The sequence below is a fragment of the Pelophylax lessonae genome, assembly GCF_965119305.1.
Source record: "Pelophylax lessonae genome assembly, chromosome: 8".
NCBI lineage: Eukaryota > Metazoa > Chordata > Amphibia > Anura > Ranidae > Pelophylax > Pelophylax lessonae.
In genome coordinates, this window is record NC_138775.1 from 280,229,284 (window position 1) to 280,246,832 (window position 17,549).

General features: G+C 44.0%; 1 protein-coding gene across 5 annotated transcripts in view; it reads left to right on the top strand.

Annotated features, from left to right (window-relative positions):
- DOCK7 (dedicator of cytokinesis 7) overlaps positions 1 to 17,549 on the top strand; it is a 329,839-nt gene that overhangs the window by 141,621 nt on the left and 170,669 nt on the right. For all 5 annotated transcript variants that reach the window (XM_082265167.1, XM_082265168.1, XM_082265169.1 and 2 more), the window contains exon 15: positions 15,060 to 15,177. In XM_082265167.1, the coding sequence (XP_082121293.1) occupies positions 15,060 to 15,177 (118 nt within the window). The remainder of the gene's footprint in view (positions 1 to 15,059; positions 15,178 to 17,549) is intronic.

Consider the following 17,549-nt stretch of genomic DNA (forward strand, 5'->3'; position numbering starts at 1 on the left):
TTGTAAAAGAAAAAAAAAAAAGATCCCCTCTTTACTTACGTTCTCTGAAATGACTCATTGTGAGCATTGGCTAATACAGATAACGTAGAAGCAGAACTACTGTCATATTTTTTTTCTGCCTGAGTCACTTTTCTGGCTGAGCATGCATTTCCCAGACGTGTTCATGCTGGAAATGCTTTTCACCCAAATTCACCTAAGACGTGGCACGTGCCGCGTAGCCCAGTGACACCACAGGCTGTTGCTGAGATGTTGATGGCATCAGCAGTATCCCTCTAACACGCAACACAGCTGCTGATATCCAAGGCTTGAGCTGCAGAGGAGTGAAGTAATAACTACTAATATTGGTGGTTGTTAACCACTTTAGCCCCGGAGGATTTTGCTGCTTAATGACCAGGCCACTTTTTTCAACTTGGCACTGCGCGAATTTAACTGACGATTGCGCAAACGGAGCTTTCTTTTGGTGGTATTTGATCACCTCTGCGCTTTTTATTTTTTGCGATATTAATAAAAAAAAGAGCGAAAATTTTGCAAAAAATTGACATTTTCAACTTTGACTGTTAAAAAATATCCAATATATTAAATTTTTGTCATATATTTAGGCCAAAATTTATTTCTCTATCGCTCATTGACAGACGTAGTCCTCGGTGATACAGTACCTTCGGGTTTATGTTGCCTCCACAGGAGTAGGACTAGACAGGAAATAAAATGCTCTGGCCACACCCTAGGGGCAGTCCCCGAGGGTATATCCTCTCTCTCTCTGCCTCAGCAAATCAGTTTTTTTCTGTCTAGTCAGGAGTAAGGACCTAGATACCTTGCTGGGATCTTCGGTCCTGGCAGGATTTTTTTCTTAGAAAAGATTTTTTAGACCGCTTTTTTTCTCCAGTGTTCCTGTGAGATCTTAGATTCCCTTTGGTATTAACAAGCCCATCAAAACGGTAAAGGTTTTTCCTGTACCCAAGTGTTTTGGTAATAAAATTAAAGGAGAATGGGATCATTCTAAACGTACCTTTACTATTTCCAAGCGTATTGCTAGACGCTATCCGTTTGAGGAATCCCTCATTAAGAAATGGACAGTACCACCAGTGGTGGATCCACCTATTTCCAGGCTGAATAAAGCCACGGTTATCCCAGTGGAGGACACTTCGTCCTTTAAGGATCCGGTGGATCGGAAGATGAAAGCAGAGTCCCGCACTATCTTCTCTCTGATAGGGTCAGCATTTAGACCAGTAATTGTTATTGGTCTAGTTTCCCAGACACTTACGGAATGGGCGAGATTGGTACGCCAAGACCTTAGGGGAAAAGATATTCCCCAGGAAACATCTGATTTGATGGAACAGATTATACAAGGGCTACAGTTTATCTGTGACGCAGCCTTGGACACTACTCCCCTATTAGGGCATGCATCTATGTCAGCGGTAATCCTCAGACGTGTGCTGTGGTTAAAATGCTGGTCAGCTGACCTAGGTTCCAAAAAGACCTTGACGAATCTCCCTTTTCAGGGGAATCGCCTATTTGGGGCCACCCTAGATGAAATCATTAAAGATGCCACTGGGGGCAAGAGCACTTTCTTGCCACAGGCTGCTAAAGCTAAGGGACCTCGCAACAAGCGAGGACCTTTCTTTACCGCCCATAAAGGGTTCACACGCCCGGCTGGAACAAGCGGGAAAGGCAAGACTCCTCCAGGAGGGTTCAAGAAAGGCTGGTCGGACAAACAGAGGACCGATTCAGCCAAACCCGAAGCAAAGGATTACACAGCCTGAAGGTGCGCCCCCACCCGGTTTGAGGGTGGGGGGACGTTTTCACCGGTATTCAGGACATTAGATCGAGCATCGACTACTACTACCGGTGCGATTCTTCCCTTCCAACAGTTAAGTGCTACAGGGAGTGGTAGTCACCGTTCCCTGAACAGATCTTTTACTTTATCTTTTCCTAAGATTAGTCTCAATTCCCCACAGGAATCGGATCTGGTTGACCAGACAGACCAAGAAGCCTCTAGCCGGGTGACTTCGGTCCCTGAGATTCAACCAGGAGAGATCACCGTTCCTGATAGGAATCAGGTGTCGGATAAATGTGTGGGAACAGAGAACGACCAGACTTTCTCGGATGGTCGGGGCCAGATAGCTCTAGGGACGCCTGGTTCAAATCCCGTCAGTGCCAGTGGTCCTAGAAATTCTAGGCTGGCTTCGCCAAGCCGGCCTGGCCGACTTGGACTTGCTAGTCGCGGATGTTCCGTGGGAACTGCGTCTCAGGGAGTGTCTGCGGTCTCGAGGACCAATCTACCATTGTGCTTTACAGTCACTGGTTTTAATGGCCTGGCCATTGAGACCCAAGTACTGAAGGACAGAGGGTTGTCAGCTTCAGTCATTCCTACCCTTATTAAAGCAAGGAAAGCGACTTCCAGCAGAGTCTATTATCACACATGGAAGACTTATATCGCGTGGTGCGAATCTTTAGGATTTCCTCCACGTACCTATTCGGTGACTCGAATATTGGCCTTTCTGCAGAAAGGGGTTGAGCAGAAGCTAGCCTTGAGCACCATCAAGGGTCAAGTTTCAGCATTAGCAATCTTCTTTCAGAAGCCTTTAGCTACCAAGTCCTTGGTGCGGAATTTCATCCAGGGGGTGCGGCACCTGGCTCCACCAGTCCGCGCGCCCTTACCGCCCTGGGATCTTAATTTGGTTTTGTCGGTTCTACAGAAACCTCCTTTTGAAAACATCAGGGAGATTCCCTTGCTTACATTATCCCAGAAGGTGGCCTTCTTGGTGGCTATCACTTCTGCACGCAGGGTGTCAGAACTGGCTGCTTTATCATGCCAGTCCCCATACTTAGTGATTCATAGGGATAAGGTAGTGCTTCATCCTAAGCCATCCTTTCTTCCAAAGGTGGTTTCAGATTTTCATCTGAATGAAGATATTGTACTACCTTCCTTGTGTCCTCAGCCCAATCATCATCGGGAACATGCGTTGCATTCCTTGGATGTGGTTCGGACAATCAGGGTATACCTGAAAGCTACGGAATCGTTCCGTAAGACGGATTCACTTTTTGTGATCACGGATGGCCCCAGAAAGGGGTTGCCTGCATCTGCCGCGACTATTGCCAAATGGATTAGACAGACGGTGGTACAGGCTTATTCTATTAAGGGTCAGAGTCCTCCGTTCCCTGTTAGGGCGCACTCCACTCGAGCGCTCAGTACTTCCTGGGCCTTTCGCCATCAGGCGTCAGTGGTCCAGGTATGTAAGGCGGCCACCTGGTCGTCGGTACATACCTTTACAAAATTTTATAAAATTGATGTGATGGCATCGGCGGATGCCTCATTTGGCCGCAAGGTTTTGCAGGCCGCTATTTGAGGAGACCGGTGGTCTACCTCGAGGGTTTTTTTCTGTTTGAAAATTTTTTTGTTGAGTCTCATCATTTAGGATGAGCATTGTAAACTTCTAGTTGGCACCGGTTGGGCCTTCTAGATTGGATTTGATTTCCATTTTCCCACCCCTCATTTGTGATACTGCTCTGGGACTTCCCGAAGGTGCTGTATCACCGAGGACTACGTCTGTCAATGAGCGATAGAGAAAAATGGATTTTTGTAAAATCTTACCGTAAAATCCTTTTCTCTTAGCTCATTGACAGACGTAGTACCCGCCCCTCTGTTTTTTTGAGTTGGGTTGGGTTAAATTCTCTAAAGACTGCTTTATGACATAACTGATTTGCTGAGGCAGAGAGAGAGAGGATATACCCTCTGGGACTGCCCCTAAGGTGTGGCCAGAGCATTTTATTTCCTGTCTAGTCCTACTCCTGTGGAGGCAACATAAACCCGAAGGTGATGTATCACCGAGGACTACGTCTGTCAATGAGCTAAGAGAAAAGGATTTTACGGTAAGATTTTACAAAAATCCATTTTTAGCTACATGTCTTTGAAAAAAAACTCTCAATGAGCGTATTTTTATCCACTTTAAGACCGGAAGATTCCTTCCTGACCAGGCCATATTTTGCGATTCGGCACTGTGTTACTTTAACCGAAAATTGCACGGTCGTGCGAGGCTGTACCGAAACGAAATTTACGTCCTTTTTTTCCTACAAATAGAGCTTTCTTTTGGTGATATTTGATCACCTGTGCGATTTTTTTTTTTTTTTTTAATTTTTGAAAAAAAGAGCTACAATTTTGAAAAAAAAAAATCAATTATTTTCACATTCTGATATAAAACATTCACAACAAAAAAAAAATTTAAAATCAAAATTTTTTAACATTTTAGGCCAATTTGCTACATATTTTATGTAAAAAAAAAAATCACAATAAGCGTATTTTTATTGGTTTGCGCAAAAGTTATCACGTTTACTAACAATGGGAAAGATATTTGTCATTTTTATTGTTTTTTTTTTTTTTTACTAGTAATGGCGGCGATCAGCTATTTTTTGCGGGACTGTGACATTGCGGCGGACAAATCGGACCCCTAACTGACATTTTTTACACTTTTGGGGGGACCAGTGACATTACTACAGTAATCAGTGCTAAAAAATATGCACTGTTACTGTAATAATGACACTGGCAGGGAAGGGGTTAACACTGTTTTTGATCAAGGGGTTAAATGTATGCCTCATGCTTACTGACTTGTGTGGGGGGAGGGGGTTCTGAGACAGAGATCGCAGGTTCAGCTGTGCTGAATCCTGTGATCTCTCCCTGTCTGTCAGAGAGAAGATCCGCCTGCTTTGTCGGGCGGATCTTCTCACACATTCCATGACAATCAGGGAATCGGGGATCGCCGCCTCTCCTCCTCTGGCCCGACTCCTGCTGGGTAGGTCTACGTCGCTGGACCCAGGGGAGCCGACCTGCTGCAGTAATATTACTGTGAGCGGTCGGCAAGTGGTTAAAGGGGAATATGTGCATTGGCCATGTAGGGTAAATCAACATGATTAACTTTATTGTACAAATCATTAGTAAGTCCTCATCTGGAATATGCAGTTCAGTTTTGGGCACAAGTTCTTAAAAAGGATATCGGGGAACTGGAGAAAGTGCAGAGAAGGGCAACCAAACTGATAAGAGGCATGGAGGAGCTCAGCTATGCGGAAAGATTAGAGCAGCCTTTCTCAACCTTTTCAACACAGGGGAACCCATGAAATAAATTTCTGGTCTCGGGGGAACCCCTGCTAAAATTAAAAATCTACAACTCATGTCACATGAGTGTGACAGTCAGTGGGAAGAATGGTCCTTACTCTTGTCATCATTGGGAAGAATTACCCCATTACAGATAGCTAAAAGGAACAATGGTGTCATTGGGAACTTATCTGAGAGGCAGAAATTGCTCATTTCTCAAGGAACCCCCAGCAACCTCAGGAGGAACCCTGGTTGAGAAAACCTGGATTAGAGGAACTGAATTTATTCTCTCTTGAGAAGAGGACAATAAGGGGGGATATGATCTCCATGTATAAATACATAAGGGGTCCATATAGTAAACTTGATGTTGAGTTGTTCACTTTAAGGTCAACACAGAAGACAAGGGAGCACTCTTTACGTCTGGAGGAAAACAGATTTTGTCTCCAAATACGGAAAGGTTTCTTCACCATAAGAGCTGTGAAAATGAGGAATAGACTCCCTCCAGAGGTGGTTCTGGCCAGCTCTGTAGATTGCTTTAAAAAAGGCCTGGATTCTTTCCTAGGTGTACATAATATAAATGGGTACTAAAATTTTTTGTTAGGTAAAGTTGATCCAGGGAATATCTGATTGCCTCTCGGAGGATCAGGAAGGATTTTTTTTCCCCTGCTGTAGCAATTTGGATCATGCTTTGCTGGGGTTTATTTTCGCCTTCCTCTGGATCAACAGCGGGTATAGAATTGTGTATATGGGATTGTATGGTTGGGTTTTCAATACTGGTTTTTTTTTTTTTTGGTTGAACCGGATGGACTTGTGTCTTTTTTCAACCTGACTAACTATGTAAGTCTGTAGTCAGGCTATGAACTCCCCTCTGACAGCTCTGATTGATCCAGCATTGTCCAATGGGTGAGTTACATGCTCCTCCATATCTTAAACTTTTGGGTATCTCCTTTTACTGCAAGCAGCTATGCGAAAGGGTAGGAGAGCAATGGAAGGTTGAATGCATATTTCCCTTTTCTTTTTTTTTTCGTAAAAAATAAATAAATGCACCCTGTAACAGTGCTGGGCCCTGTCCTGCCCTGCCCAGAGGTAAATTGCATTCAAGGTTCTCAAGGACACAAATTAAGAGGCTCTTTGTTTTCTCTGGGTGTTGTAATTCCTGATTGAAATGTGGAGTCCACAAACTCTCATTATCTGTATAAAAGACACCTGTCCACTGAAGCAATCAGTCAATCAGATTCCAATCTATCCACCATTTTTTTTTTTTTTTTAAGCGCGTGGTGTGTGAACACACTCAAGACTATCAACCGGTGCATAAAAAAGTGCACACACACAAACGTGGGAAACACAAAAAGTGCACAGGGTGTGCGAAATGGTCTTCCCTCCGAAGAGGTTGAACCCTGACCTTGATTTCCCGGGGCGCAAGACTCCTGACAGGGACTGAGGTACTTCCAATGGTCTGCCTGGCCGAAACCAGGCAAACCCTGTTCTCCAGGGGGACTGCCGAAACAGCCCACCCCAAGTACTAGGTGGGGCTCCCCCGAAGAGAGACCCCATGAGAGAGGGCGAACTAAGCCAGAAGGCCATATCCACCCCCTCCCAAGACTTTCAAGGCTGGGCCTGAGGACCCACACCCTACAAGTCGTGCATGAAAAAAAGGTGACAGTGAAGTGACGCACAACAAAGAAAACCACACACAAACAAAAAGGTGGGGAAGGGGAAGTGGGGAAAGTGCTATGGTGCCATAGTGAGGTACCATGGCAGGCCTTCCGGCCTGAATAAAAAATTCCTCTGGTCCGAGCCAAAAGGCCTGTCCCAAGAGGCAGGTGTGAAAAAAGTGTGTATGGTGCAGTGACCAAGGTGCGGAAAAACTCAAGGCGAGCTGCACCTCACCAGTGAGAATTAAGGCACCCCTGGGCTGCCAGTCCAGGGGCACGTACACCACGGGCTTTTTCCGGTGTCGACCTCCGGCCAGACCCAGTGCAGCCCATTCCTACCAGGAGGCATCAGAATTTAGACAGCTTAGCTTCGACTGGGGACAAGCCTTTTGCAAGGCCAGATTCAACCCAGGAGGAAAGGCCCTCCCACCGCCATCCCCATTCCTTACCAATCACATCCAGGAGCAGTACTAACCGGTGGGACTACGCCGGCTTTCTCGCTCCCTTCAAACTGATAGGGGCTGTTCCCATTCATATCAGAAAGCAATTGTCCCATCCGGCTTTCTCTGACAGTGCCTACTTCCCAGTCCCCCAGATTCTCCTGGGTGCCCTGGTTCATTTTAGCCCCTGCCGATACTAACCATCAAGGTCCATACCAACTGATAAGAACAGATACTACACTTGATCTTAGCCAAAAGGCCGAGAAGCGACCAATTTTTCCACCATGGCCAAGACCAAAGATCTGTCTGGGGATATCAGGGATAAAATTGTAAACCTACACAAGGCTGGAATGGACTACAAGACCATCGCCAAGCAACTTGGTGAGAGGGTGACAACAGCTGGTGCGATTATTCTCAAATGGATGAAATACAATATAACTGTCAATCTCCCTTGGTCTGGGGCTCCATGCAGGATCTCACCTCGTGGAGTTTCAATGATCATGAGAACAGTGAGGAATCAGCCCAGAACTACACGGGAGAATCTTGTCAATAATTTCAAGGCAGCTGGGATCATAGGCCCAAAAAAAATAAATGGTAACCCACTACGCCATGAAGGATTAAAACCCTGCCGCACCCGTAAGGTCCCCCTGTTCAAGAAAGCACTTGTACAGGCCCGTCTGAAGTTTGCTAATGAACATCAGAATATTTCAAGGAGAACTGGGTGGTCAGATGAAACCAAAATCAAGCTCTTTGGCATCAACTAAACTCACCATATTTGGAGGAGGAGGAATACTGCTTATGACCACAAGACTATCCCCACCGTCAAACATGGAGGTGGAAACATTATGCTTTGGGGGTGTTTTTCTGCTAAGGGGACAACTTCACCGCATCCAAGGGTCGATGGACGGGGCCATGTACCATCAAATCTTGGATGAGAACCTCCTTCCCTCAGCCAGGGCATTGAAAACGGGTATTCCAGCATGACAATGGCCCAAAACACACGGCCAAAGCAACAAAGGAGTGGCTCAAAAGCACATTAAGGTCCTGGAGTGGCCTAGCCAGTTTCCAGACCTTAATCCCATAGAAAATAAGTGGAAGGAACTGAAGGTTCGAGTTAAATGTTGACTTCAAAACCTTAATGACTTGGAGAGGATCTGCAAAGAGGAGTGGGACAAAATCCCTCCTGAGATGTGTGCAAACCTGGTGGCCAACCACAAGAAACGTCTGACCTCTGTGATTGCCAACAAGAGTTTTGCCACCAAGTGATGTTTTGTGAAGGGGTCAAATACTTATTTCACTCATTAAAATGCAAATCAATTTAGAACTTTTTTGAAATGCGTTTTTTTTGGATATTTTTGTTCTTATATCTCTCACTGATCAAACCGACCATTAAAATTATAGACTAATCGTTTCTTTGTCAGTGGGCAAATGTACAAAAATCAGCAGGGGATCAAATACTTTTTTTCTCTCACTGTAAGGGATTTTTTAAAATAAAGAGAGTAGGTGAGAGGGACTAAAGGGCCTTTTTTTTTTTTTTTTTTTTTTTGTTCACTGGCGTTCTGTAGCTAAAACTAAATATTGCATAGAAAGCTGCAAAACAACTCTATTTTCTGATGTGATATCCAAGGACAGCCTTGATTGAGGTTGGCATTCAGACATGATGTCCCAGTAAAACGTGTAAACAGTTTGGATGAACCTTTACTCACACAGACCCTGCTGGTCTTCATAGTAATGTTTTAGGCCCCGTTCACACTGGGGCGACGCTACTTTGTCAGGCGACCTAATAGGTCGCGGCGCGCTGCTCGCACCGCGACCTCGGAGCGGCCGGCACGGACTTCATAACATTGAAGTCTATGCAGGTCGCTCCGGGTCGCCCCAAAGAAGCTCCGGACCCTTTTTCTAAGTCGGAGCGACTTGTGTCGCTCCTATTAGAACGGGTCCGCAGCTTCTCTATGGAAGGCGACCTACGGCGACCTGTCAGGCGACCAGATCGCCTGACAGGTCGCCCCAGTGTGAACGGGGGCTTATAGGTTATAAATAAAGACTAAAATAAAGTGCACCTAAAATAAATAAATAAATAAATAAATAAAGTGCACCTGTCTAGCTCCGGTATATTAGTTTGCGGTGCCAGAAACCCGGTACGGTACATTTTACTGCAAAACTTTCAGCGCTGAAAACAAGCACACATTTCACACTGCCTGTTAGAAGCAATGTCTAATTGACATCCCCACGGCTGATTAACCACTTGCCCACCGGCCACTGTGCTGCTACTGCGGCACAGTGGCTCGTTCCCGTCCAGCGACGTAGACCTACGTCGCTGGACTCCTCCCCCTGTAGGCGGCGCTCGCGCGCCGCCGGAGGCGCGCTCCCGCTGTTTTCATTCACAGCGGGAGTCGGGCCAGGGGAGGAGCAGCGGCGATTGCCGCTGCTCTTACCCGATCGTCGGGGATCGAGTCTGGAGATCCGCCCGCTGTGTGTAAACATAGTGACAGGGAGTGACAGATCGGAGTGTTCAGCATAGCTGGACATCCGATCTGTCCTTCTGTCACACAGTCACCTCCCCCCCCACACGTCAGTAAGCACTAGGCATACATTAACCCCTCCCTCTCCAATAAAATTAACCCCTTCATTGCCAGTGTCATTTTTACAGTAACAGTGCATATATATAGCACTGATTACTGCAGTAATGTCACTGGTACCCCCAAAAGTGTCAAAAATGTCAGTCAAGGGTCCGATCTGTCCGCCGCAATGTCGCAGTCCCGCAAAAAAAATCGCAGATCACCGCCATTACGCGTTAAAAAAAAAACACCAAAAATGACAGAAATCTTTCCCTTAGTTTGTAAACGCAATAACTTTTGCGCAAACCAATCAAAATACGCTTATTGTGATTTTTTTTTACCAAACATAGGTAGCAGAAAACAAATTGGCCAAAAATTTTTAAAAAAATAGATTTTTACATCTTTTTTGGGGGGAATTTCATATAAAAAAATGTTAAAAATATTGTTATTTTTTCAAAATAAACGCTCTTTTTTTTGTTTATAGCGCAAAAAGTAAAAATCGCACAGGTGATCAAATACCACCAAAAGAAAGCTCTGTTTGTGGGAAAAAAAGGACGTAAATTTTGTTTGGGTACGGCATCGCACGACCGCGCAATTGTCAGTTAAATTCGCACAGCGCCGAATCGCAAAAAGTGGCCTGGACGGAAGACAGCAAAATCCTCCGGTGGTAAAGTGGTTAAAGGTGTGCATGGCAGACTGACAACTGTCATGCGTGCATTTGTATGTAAACCGCGGTCACACCACACCTGTGGCAACGTCCGAATGAGAGCAATAATTCTAGCACAAGTGGTTAACTCAAAGCTGATGAGCTGTAAAGGTCTTCCAAAGCGTCACCTATGGAGAATTTTGGGTACAGTAGTTATTTTTTTATTATTATTTCAGGTACTTATATAAGTTCTTTGTGATATCACGGGTTTGCACAATTTTAAAACTTGCCATGTTTGGTATATATTTACTTAATGCAACCTCATTTTTTTATATTTTACCAAAAAAAAAAAAAAAAAATGGGTATTATATTGTGTGTTTGCACTAAAATTCATTTTTTTTTTCCCTGAAAATTATCATGGGTTTGCACAATTTTAAAACTTGCCATGTTTGGTATATATTTACTCAATGCAACCTAATTTTTTATATTTTACCCCCCAAAAAAATGGTTATTATATTGTGTGTGTTTCCACTAAAATTAATTTTATTACATTTTTTCCTGAAAAAATCGGTTTAATAAAAAGTTGTGCAAATATCATGCGACTGAAAAATTTGCAAATTTTAAAACTTGCCATGTTTGGGTATATATTTACTCAATGCAACCTAATTTTTTATATCCCCCCCCCCCCCCAAAAAAAAATGGGTATTATATTGTGTGTGTTTCCACTAAAATTAATTTTATTACATTTTTTCCTGAAAAAATCGGTTTAATAAAAAGTTGTGCAGATATCATGCGACTGAAAAATTTGCAACTATTCTCTCTTTATTTTAGATTGTAAGCTCTAACAAGCAGGGCCCTCTGATTCCTCCTGTATTTTATTAAATTGTAATTGTGCCCTCAACGTTGTAAAGCGCTGCGCAAATTGTTGGCGCTATATAAATCCTGTATAATAATAATAATTCTACAGGGCCTCTGCTTTCAGAATATATGGGGGTTTAAGTAATTTCATTGTCGAAAAAAAAAAAAAAAGATTTTTACACGTGTGTAAAAAATAAAAAAAAAAAATTGCTGAACTGGTTACATTTATAGTTTTGCGTCTTGACATTAAAGCCATTATTTTGCATTATTTTGTGTATTAATAATAATAATATGGGCAATGGGATTTTTTTTTTTTTTTTGTGTACGTGTTCTGTAACTCTGTGATCGTGACACATTGCACATACAGGATTTCTTAGATTGTTCTGTCCTATCTTTTGACATCATGGACTCGAACCTTTCCCCTCCTGCGCTGAAGGAAGTGACTCATGGGGGGGGTTACAGTTATCCTATTGCTGTGTCCTTTATTCTCTTTTCTTCTCCTCTGTACACCATGTCTCTGGTGTTTATAGAGACCGGCAGCGCCATCTAGTGCTATGTTCTCTGTGTGCAGCTTAGCTTAACCACTTTCATACCACTGCCCATCATATGACCTCCTTAGGTTGAAGTGGAGATATCAATCAGATATCTTTTTTTTTTCAGCTGGCGATTCCCTGCACCGTAAAAACAATCATAATAGCGGCAGTTCAGCCGCTTGATTGTTTTTCCAGGTGGCGGAAGAGGTGCTTCTACCGGCTCGCCCGTGCGATCGGCGAGCTGGCGAAGGAATCCACTGGCGGCAGAAGTTAACTATCGAGCTGACCAATCACCAGATGGTCCCTGGTCATCTCTTTGACTCTCGGAGGCCCAGCCCATGCATAACGTTGTGCCCGACCCAGGCAGTTGTAAACACTGCCATGTGTTCGGCTGGAAAGCCTGAGATCGTTTTTTTTTTTTTTTTTTTTTTTTTTTTTTAAATCTCAGGCTTTCCAGCCTAGAGGAGAGATCTGGGGTCTTATAGACCCCAGATCTCTCCATAAAGAGGACCTGTCATCCTTATCCCTATTACAAGGGATATTTACATTCCTTGTAAAATAAATAAGTGATAAAAAAAAATAGAAGTGTAAAAATAAAATGAAATTAAATAAACAATAAAAAAGAAAAAAATTAAAGCGCCCCCATCCCCTTGTTCTCGCATTCAGAAGAGAACGCATAGTTAGGTTGTGTCCGCGTATGTAAATGACATTCAAACCACACATGTAGAACGTTAGAGCGAGAGCGATAATTGTTATGCAACACCCCCTTTGTAACTCTAAACTGGTAACCTGTAAAAAAATTTTAATCTGTAGCCTGTGGAGATTTTTAAGTACCGAAGTTTGGCGCCATTCCACAAGTGTGCAACTTTAAAGCGTGACGTGAGTTATCTATTTACTCAATGTAAATCAATATTAAAATGTGTGATCGCACCGCCTCTAAATCAAGGTAAAAATAACTACAAAGTTACAAAAAAAATTACTAAATAGGTAGGCGTTTCATATATAAATAAAAAACTATCAGCGCAACTCAATCAATGTGCAATAAGTGAAAAAAAATGTGCAATAAGTGAAAAAAATAAATAAACTCAGGCAGCTTTCACTCAATGTGTTTCCACTCCACAGTTAAACATTAATAACAAAGAAAATGTGCTGCACCAGATTAATAGTGAAGTAATCGTATAAATAAATATTGTAAGAGATACATTGATTTTGTGTCACATTTATATATCACCCCAAAATAGGTCATTCAAAGGAATATTAATAAAAACACATATTGGTAAATGTGAATCAAAATAAAAGAATACTGAAAAAGAATCGGTGCAAAAAGTCCAAGTGTCCAAAAAATAATAACTCCGGTCTCTGTGGAAAATCAAATGGAATAACATGCTCCTTAATCCACCACCACCGAGTATTTAAGCCTCTCGCCTTCCCATCTGACCCAAGAGTCACCTATGGGTCAGATAAATCAGTTTCCTTTAAGGGTTAATGGATCGATGCACAGATATACACTTGGAGCTGTAAGTATGTTCCCAGGACTAACACCGGATCACTCGTAGTCCACACCAGGCATGAATGCATAGGGGAAAGTAAAAGAGATCTAATGCTCTCTGATAAGGTACAAAGACTTTTATTCAAAATAATTATACTTCCAAGTAGAGGACTTCAGCAGTGCGAGCTGTATTAGCTGTTCCTTGTTCACAGCAGAGGAACGATGTGACGTGTGACCGACAGGCTCCGCCCCTGTGCGTGTTACGTCTTGCGTTCATCATTGATTTCATCGGTAGGGGTGGAATCTGGTTGTTCAGGGTCTGATTAAAAAGGCTAACTGAGCCCGCAGCACTTTAATCCTATTGATTAGGTGTCTCCTACTCACGCCCATCACAGCCGTGAGCTCAGGACACCAAAAAGAATCTCCATCCGTATCTCATGGATGGAAAAACAGGGGAATTTAAAATAAATCAATAATTAAAACTGATCCACAGCAGCTCAAAGGATCAAAAGCACCACTGATAGTAAATTAATAAATGTACCAGGAGATATAGATGTGATGTGGGACTGTGAGGCACTTCTGTATTTACATAATTTACTATCAGTGATGGTGCCCATCATTGGGGTCAGTGCGAGGAATAGTGCCCCATCATTGGTGTCAGTGGAAGGAATAGTGCCCCATCATTGGTATCAGTGGGAGGAATAGTGCCCCATCATTGGTGTCAGTGGAAGGAATAGTGCCCCATCATTGGTATGAGTGGAAGGAATAGTGCCCCATCATTGGTATCAGTGGGAGGAATAGTGCCCCATCATTGGTGTCAGTGGAAGGAATAGTGCCCCATCATTGGTATCAGTGGGAGGAATAGTGCCCCATCATTGGTGTCAGTGGAAGGAATAGTGCCCCATCATTGGTATCAGTGGGAGGAATAGTGCCCCATCATTGGTATCAGTGGCAGGAATAGTGCCCCATCATTGGTGTCAGTGGAAGGAATAGTGTCCCATCATTGGTGTCAGTGGAAGGAATAGTGCCCCATCATTGGTGTCAGTGGAAGGAATGTTGCCCCATCATTGGTGTCAGTGGGAGGAATAATGCCCCATCATTGGTGTCAGTGGGAGGAATACTGCCCCATCATTGGTGTCAGTGGGAGGAATACTGCCCCATCATTGGTGTCAGTGGGAGGAATAGTGCCCCATCATTGGTGTCAGTGGGAGGAATAGTTCCCCTATCATTGGTGTCAGCGGGAGGAATAGTGCCCCATCATTGGTGTCAGTGGGAGGAATAGTGCCCCATCATTGGTGTCAGTGGGAGGAATAGTGCCCCATCATTGGTGTCAGTGGGAGGAATAGTGCCCCATCATTGGTGTCAGTGGGAGGAATAGTGCCCCATCATTGGTGTCAGTTGGAGGAGGAATAGTGCTGCATCATTGGTGTTAGTGTGAGGCATAGTGCCCCATCATCCAGGAGAGGAGCCGGTACCAATGTGCAAGACTGAGGGAATGACATGGATTCCACTTTAATGCCTGACACACCTGGCTTAAAAGGGGAAAGCCTTCTAATTTTGTTGCAGTGGGGAGGGACTGGAACGCCTGTCAGGTTTTTACTTTTTTCAAAGGTTTCCAAGTAGAAATCAAAGGGCAGACACAACGGTGTATTCTGTAGTCTGAAACTGCTTTGACCAGTATAGGCTGAGAATTGTAACATTAGTGCAATATTGTCCCTGGAAATCGCTGTTTGATGGTTGAATGGTTACTTGTGGCGTTCTCATCCTATTCATTCTGCTTTATTCCCCCTGCAGAAACCTCCTGTATGTCTACCCTCAAAGCCTTAATTTTGCCAATCGCCAAGGATCTGCAAGGAACATAACGGTGAAAGTGCAGTTCATGAGTGGGGAAGACCCAGGCAACGCCATGCCGGTAAGGAAACTGGTTTCTAGATGTAAAAATCAGCCCACCCCTCTTCAGAGCACCACACAGGGTGGGGAATAGGAGGATATGACTTGTCCTCTCAGCTGTTGGCTGCTCATACTGACATTTGTAGTTCTTCAGCAACCTGAGGGCTTTCCATTATCTCTACCTGCTATAATCCTCCGCAGCTAAAGATAAATGGCTGTGGAAATCCAAATAACTACTCACCTAAAAAAGATTTTTCACGATTTGTTATATTTGCTAAAATCATTTAAGTTCATTCTTCTTCTTCATGAATGTAAAGAAAAACTGAAATATCACATGGTCCTAAGTATTCAGACCCTTTGCTGTGACACTCATATATTTAACTCAGGTGCTTTCCATTTCTTCTGATCATCCTTGAGATGGTTCTACACCTTCATTTGAGTCCAGCTGTGTTTGATTATACTGATTGGACTTGATTAGGAAAGCCACACACCTGTCTATATAAGACCTTCCAGATCACAATGCATGTCAGAGCAAATGAGAATCATGAGGTCAAAGGAACTGCCTGAAGAGCTCAGAGACAGAATTGTGGCAAGGCACAGATCTGGCCAAGGTTACAAAAAGATTTCTGCTGCACTTAAGGTTCCTAAGAGCACAGTGGCCTCCATAATCCTCAAATGGAAGACGTTTGGGACGACCAGAACCCTTCCTAGAGCTGGCCGTCCGGCCAAACTGAGCTATCGGGGGAGAAGAGCCTTGGTGAGAGAGGTAAAGAAGAACCCAAAGATCACTGTGGCTGAGCTCCAGAGATGCAGTCAGGAGATGGGAGAAAGTTGTAGAAAGTCAACCATCACTGCAGCCCTCCACCAGTCGGGGCTTTATGGCAGAGTGGCCCGACGGAAGCCTCTCCTCAGTGTAAGACACATGAAAGCCCGCATGGAGTTTGCTAAAAAACACCTGAAGGACTCCAAGATGGTGAGAAATAAGATTCTCTGGTCTGATGAGACCAAAATAGAACTTTTTGGCCTTAATTCTAAGCGGTATGTGTGGAGAAAACCAGGCACTGCTCATCACCTGTCCAATACAGTCCCAACAGTGAAGCATGGTGGTGGCAGCATCATGCTGTGGGGGTGTTTTTCAGCTGCAGGGACAGGACGACTGGTTGCAATCGTGGGAAAGATGAATGCGGCCAAGTACAGGGATATCCTGGACAAAAACCTTCTCCAGAGTGCTCTGGACCTCAGACTGGGCCGAAGGTTTACCTTCCAACAAGACAATGACCCTAAGCACACAGCTAAAATAACGAAGGAGTGGCTTCACAACAACTCCGTGACTGTTCTTGAATGGCCCAGCCAGAGCCCTGACTTAAACCCAATTGAGCATCTCTGGAGAGACCTAAAAATGGCTGTCCACCAACGTTTACCATCCAACCTGACAGAACTGGAGAGGATCTGCAAGGAGGAATGGCAGAGGATCCCCAAATCCAGGTGTGAAAGACTTGTTGCATCTTTCCCCAAAAAGACTCCTGGCTGTATTAGATCAAAAGGGGGCTTCTTCTAAATACTGAGCAAAGGGTCTGAATACTTAGGACCATGTGATATTTCAGTTTTTCTTTTTTAATAAATCTGCAACAATGTCAACAATTCTGTGTTTTTCTGTCAGTATGGGGTGCTATTTGTACATTCATGAGGAAGAAGAATGAACTTAAATGATTTTAGCAAATGGCTGCAATATAACAAAGAGTGAAAAATTTAAGGGGGTCTGAATACTTTCCGTACCCACTGTATATACATATACATACACAGGGCTTTTTTTCTCAGAAAAAAGGTGCAGGAACTCAACCAAAATTGGTCAAAATGTCACTAACAGTGGGAAGGTCTTACCGGGGCATCAAATACCAGGATTGCATTATGTACAGAGTGCAGAGTTCGGTGGGGTTGCACACAGAGTGCAGAGTTGAGGGGTGTGCTAAGTATACAGTACAGAGTTCAGGGGTGCACTACACACAGAGTGCAGAGTTTAGCCTTCTTTTACAGCTGCTTAGTTCTGCATCCCCCATCCACATCTCACTTTTACCCCTCTTCTTCTCTAGTACCTCCCCTCACACTGTAGATGGCTTCGCCTCTCTCACTTGCAGGGAGATCATCCAGTGGGGTTGTCGGCATTCACACTGCACCCCAGGCACTGGCATCTCCTTTGTCCCCATCATGCACTTGGAAAACACAGGAAGCCAGACCTCTGTGTTTGATTAATAGTGGTGAGTGGGGAGCAGAGGGACAAAGCCAAAGTGCCAGCTGAAAAAAAAAACCCTGTGTATGTACAGTGCATTGCGAAAGTATTCGGCCCCCTTGAACTTTTCGACCTTTTGCCACATTTCAGGCTTCAAACATAAAGAT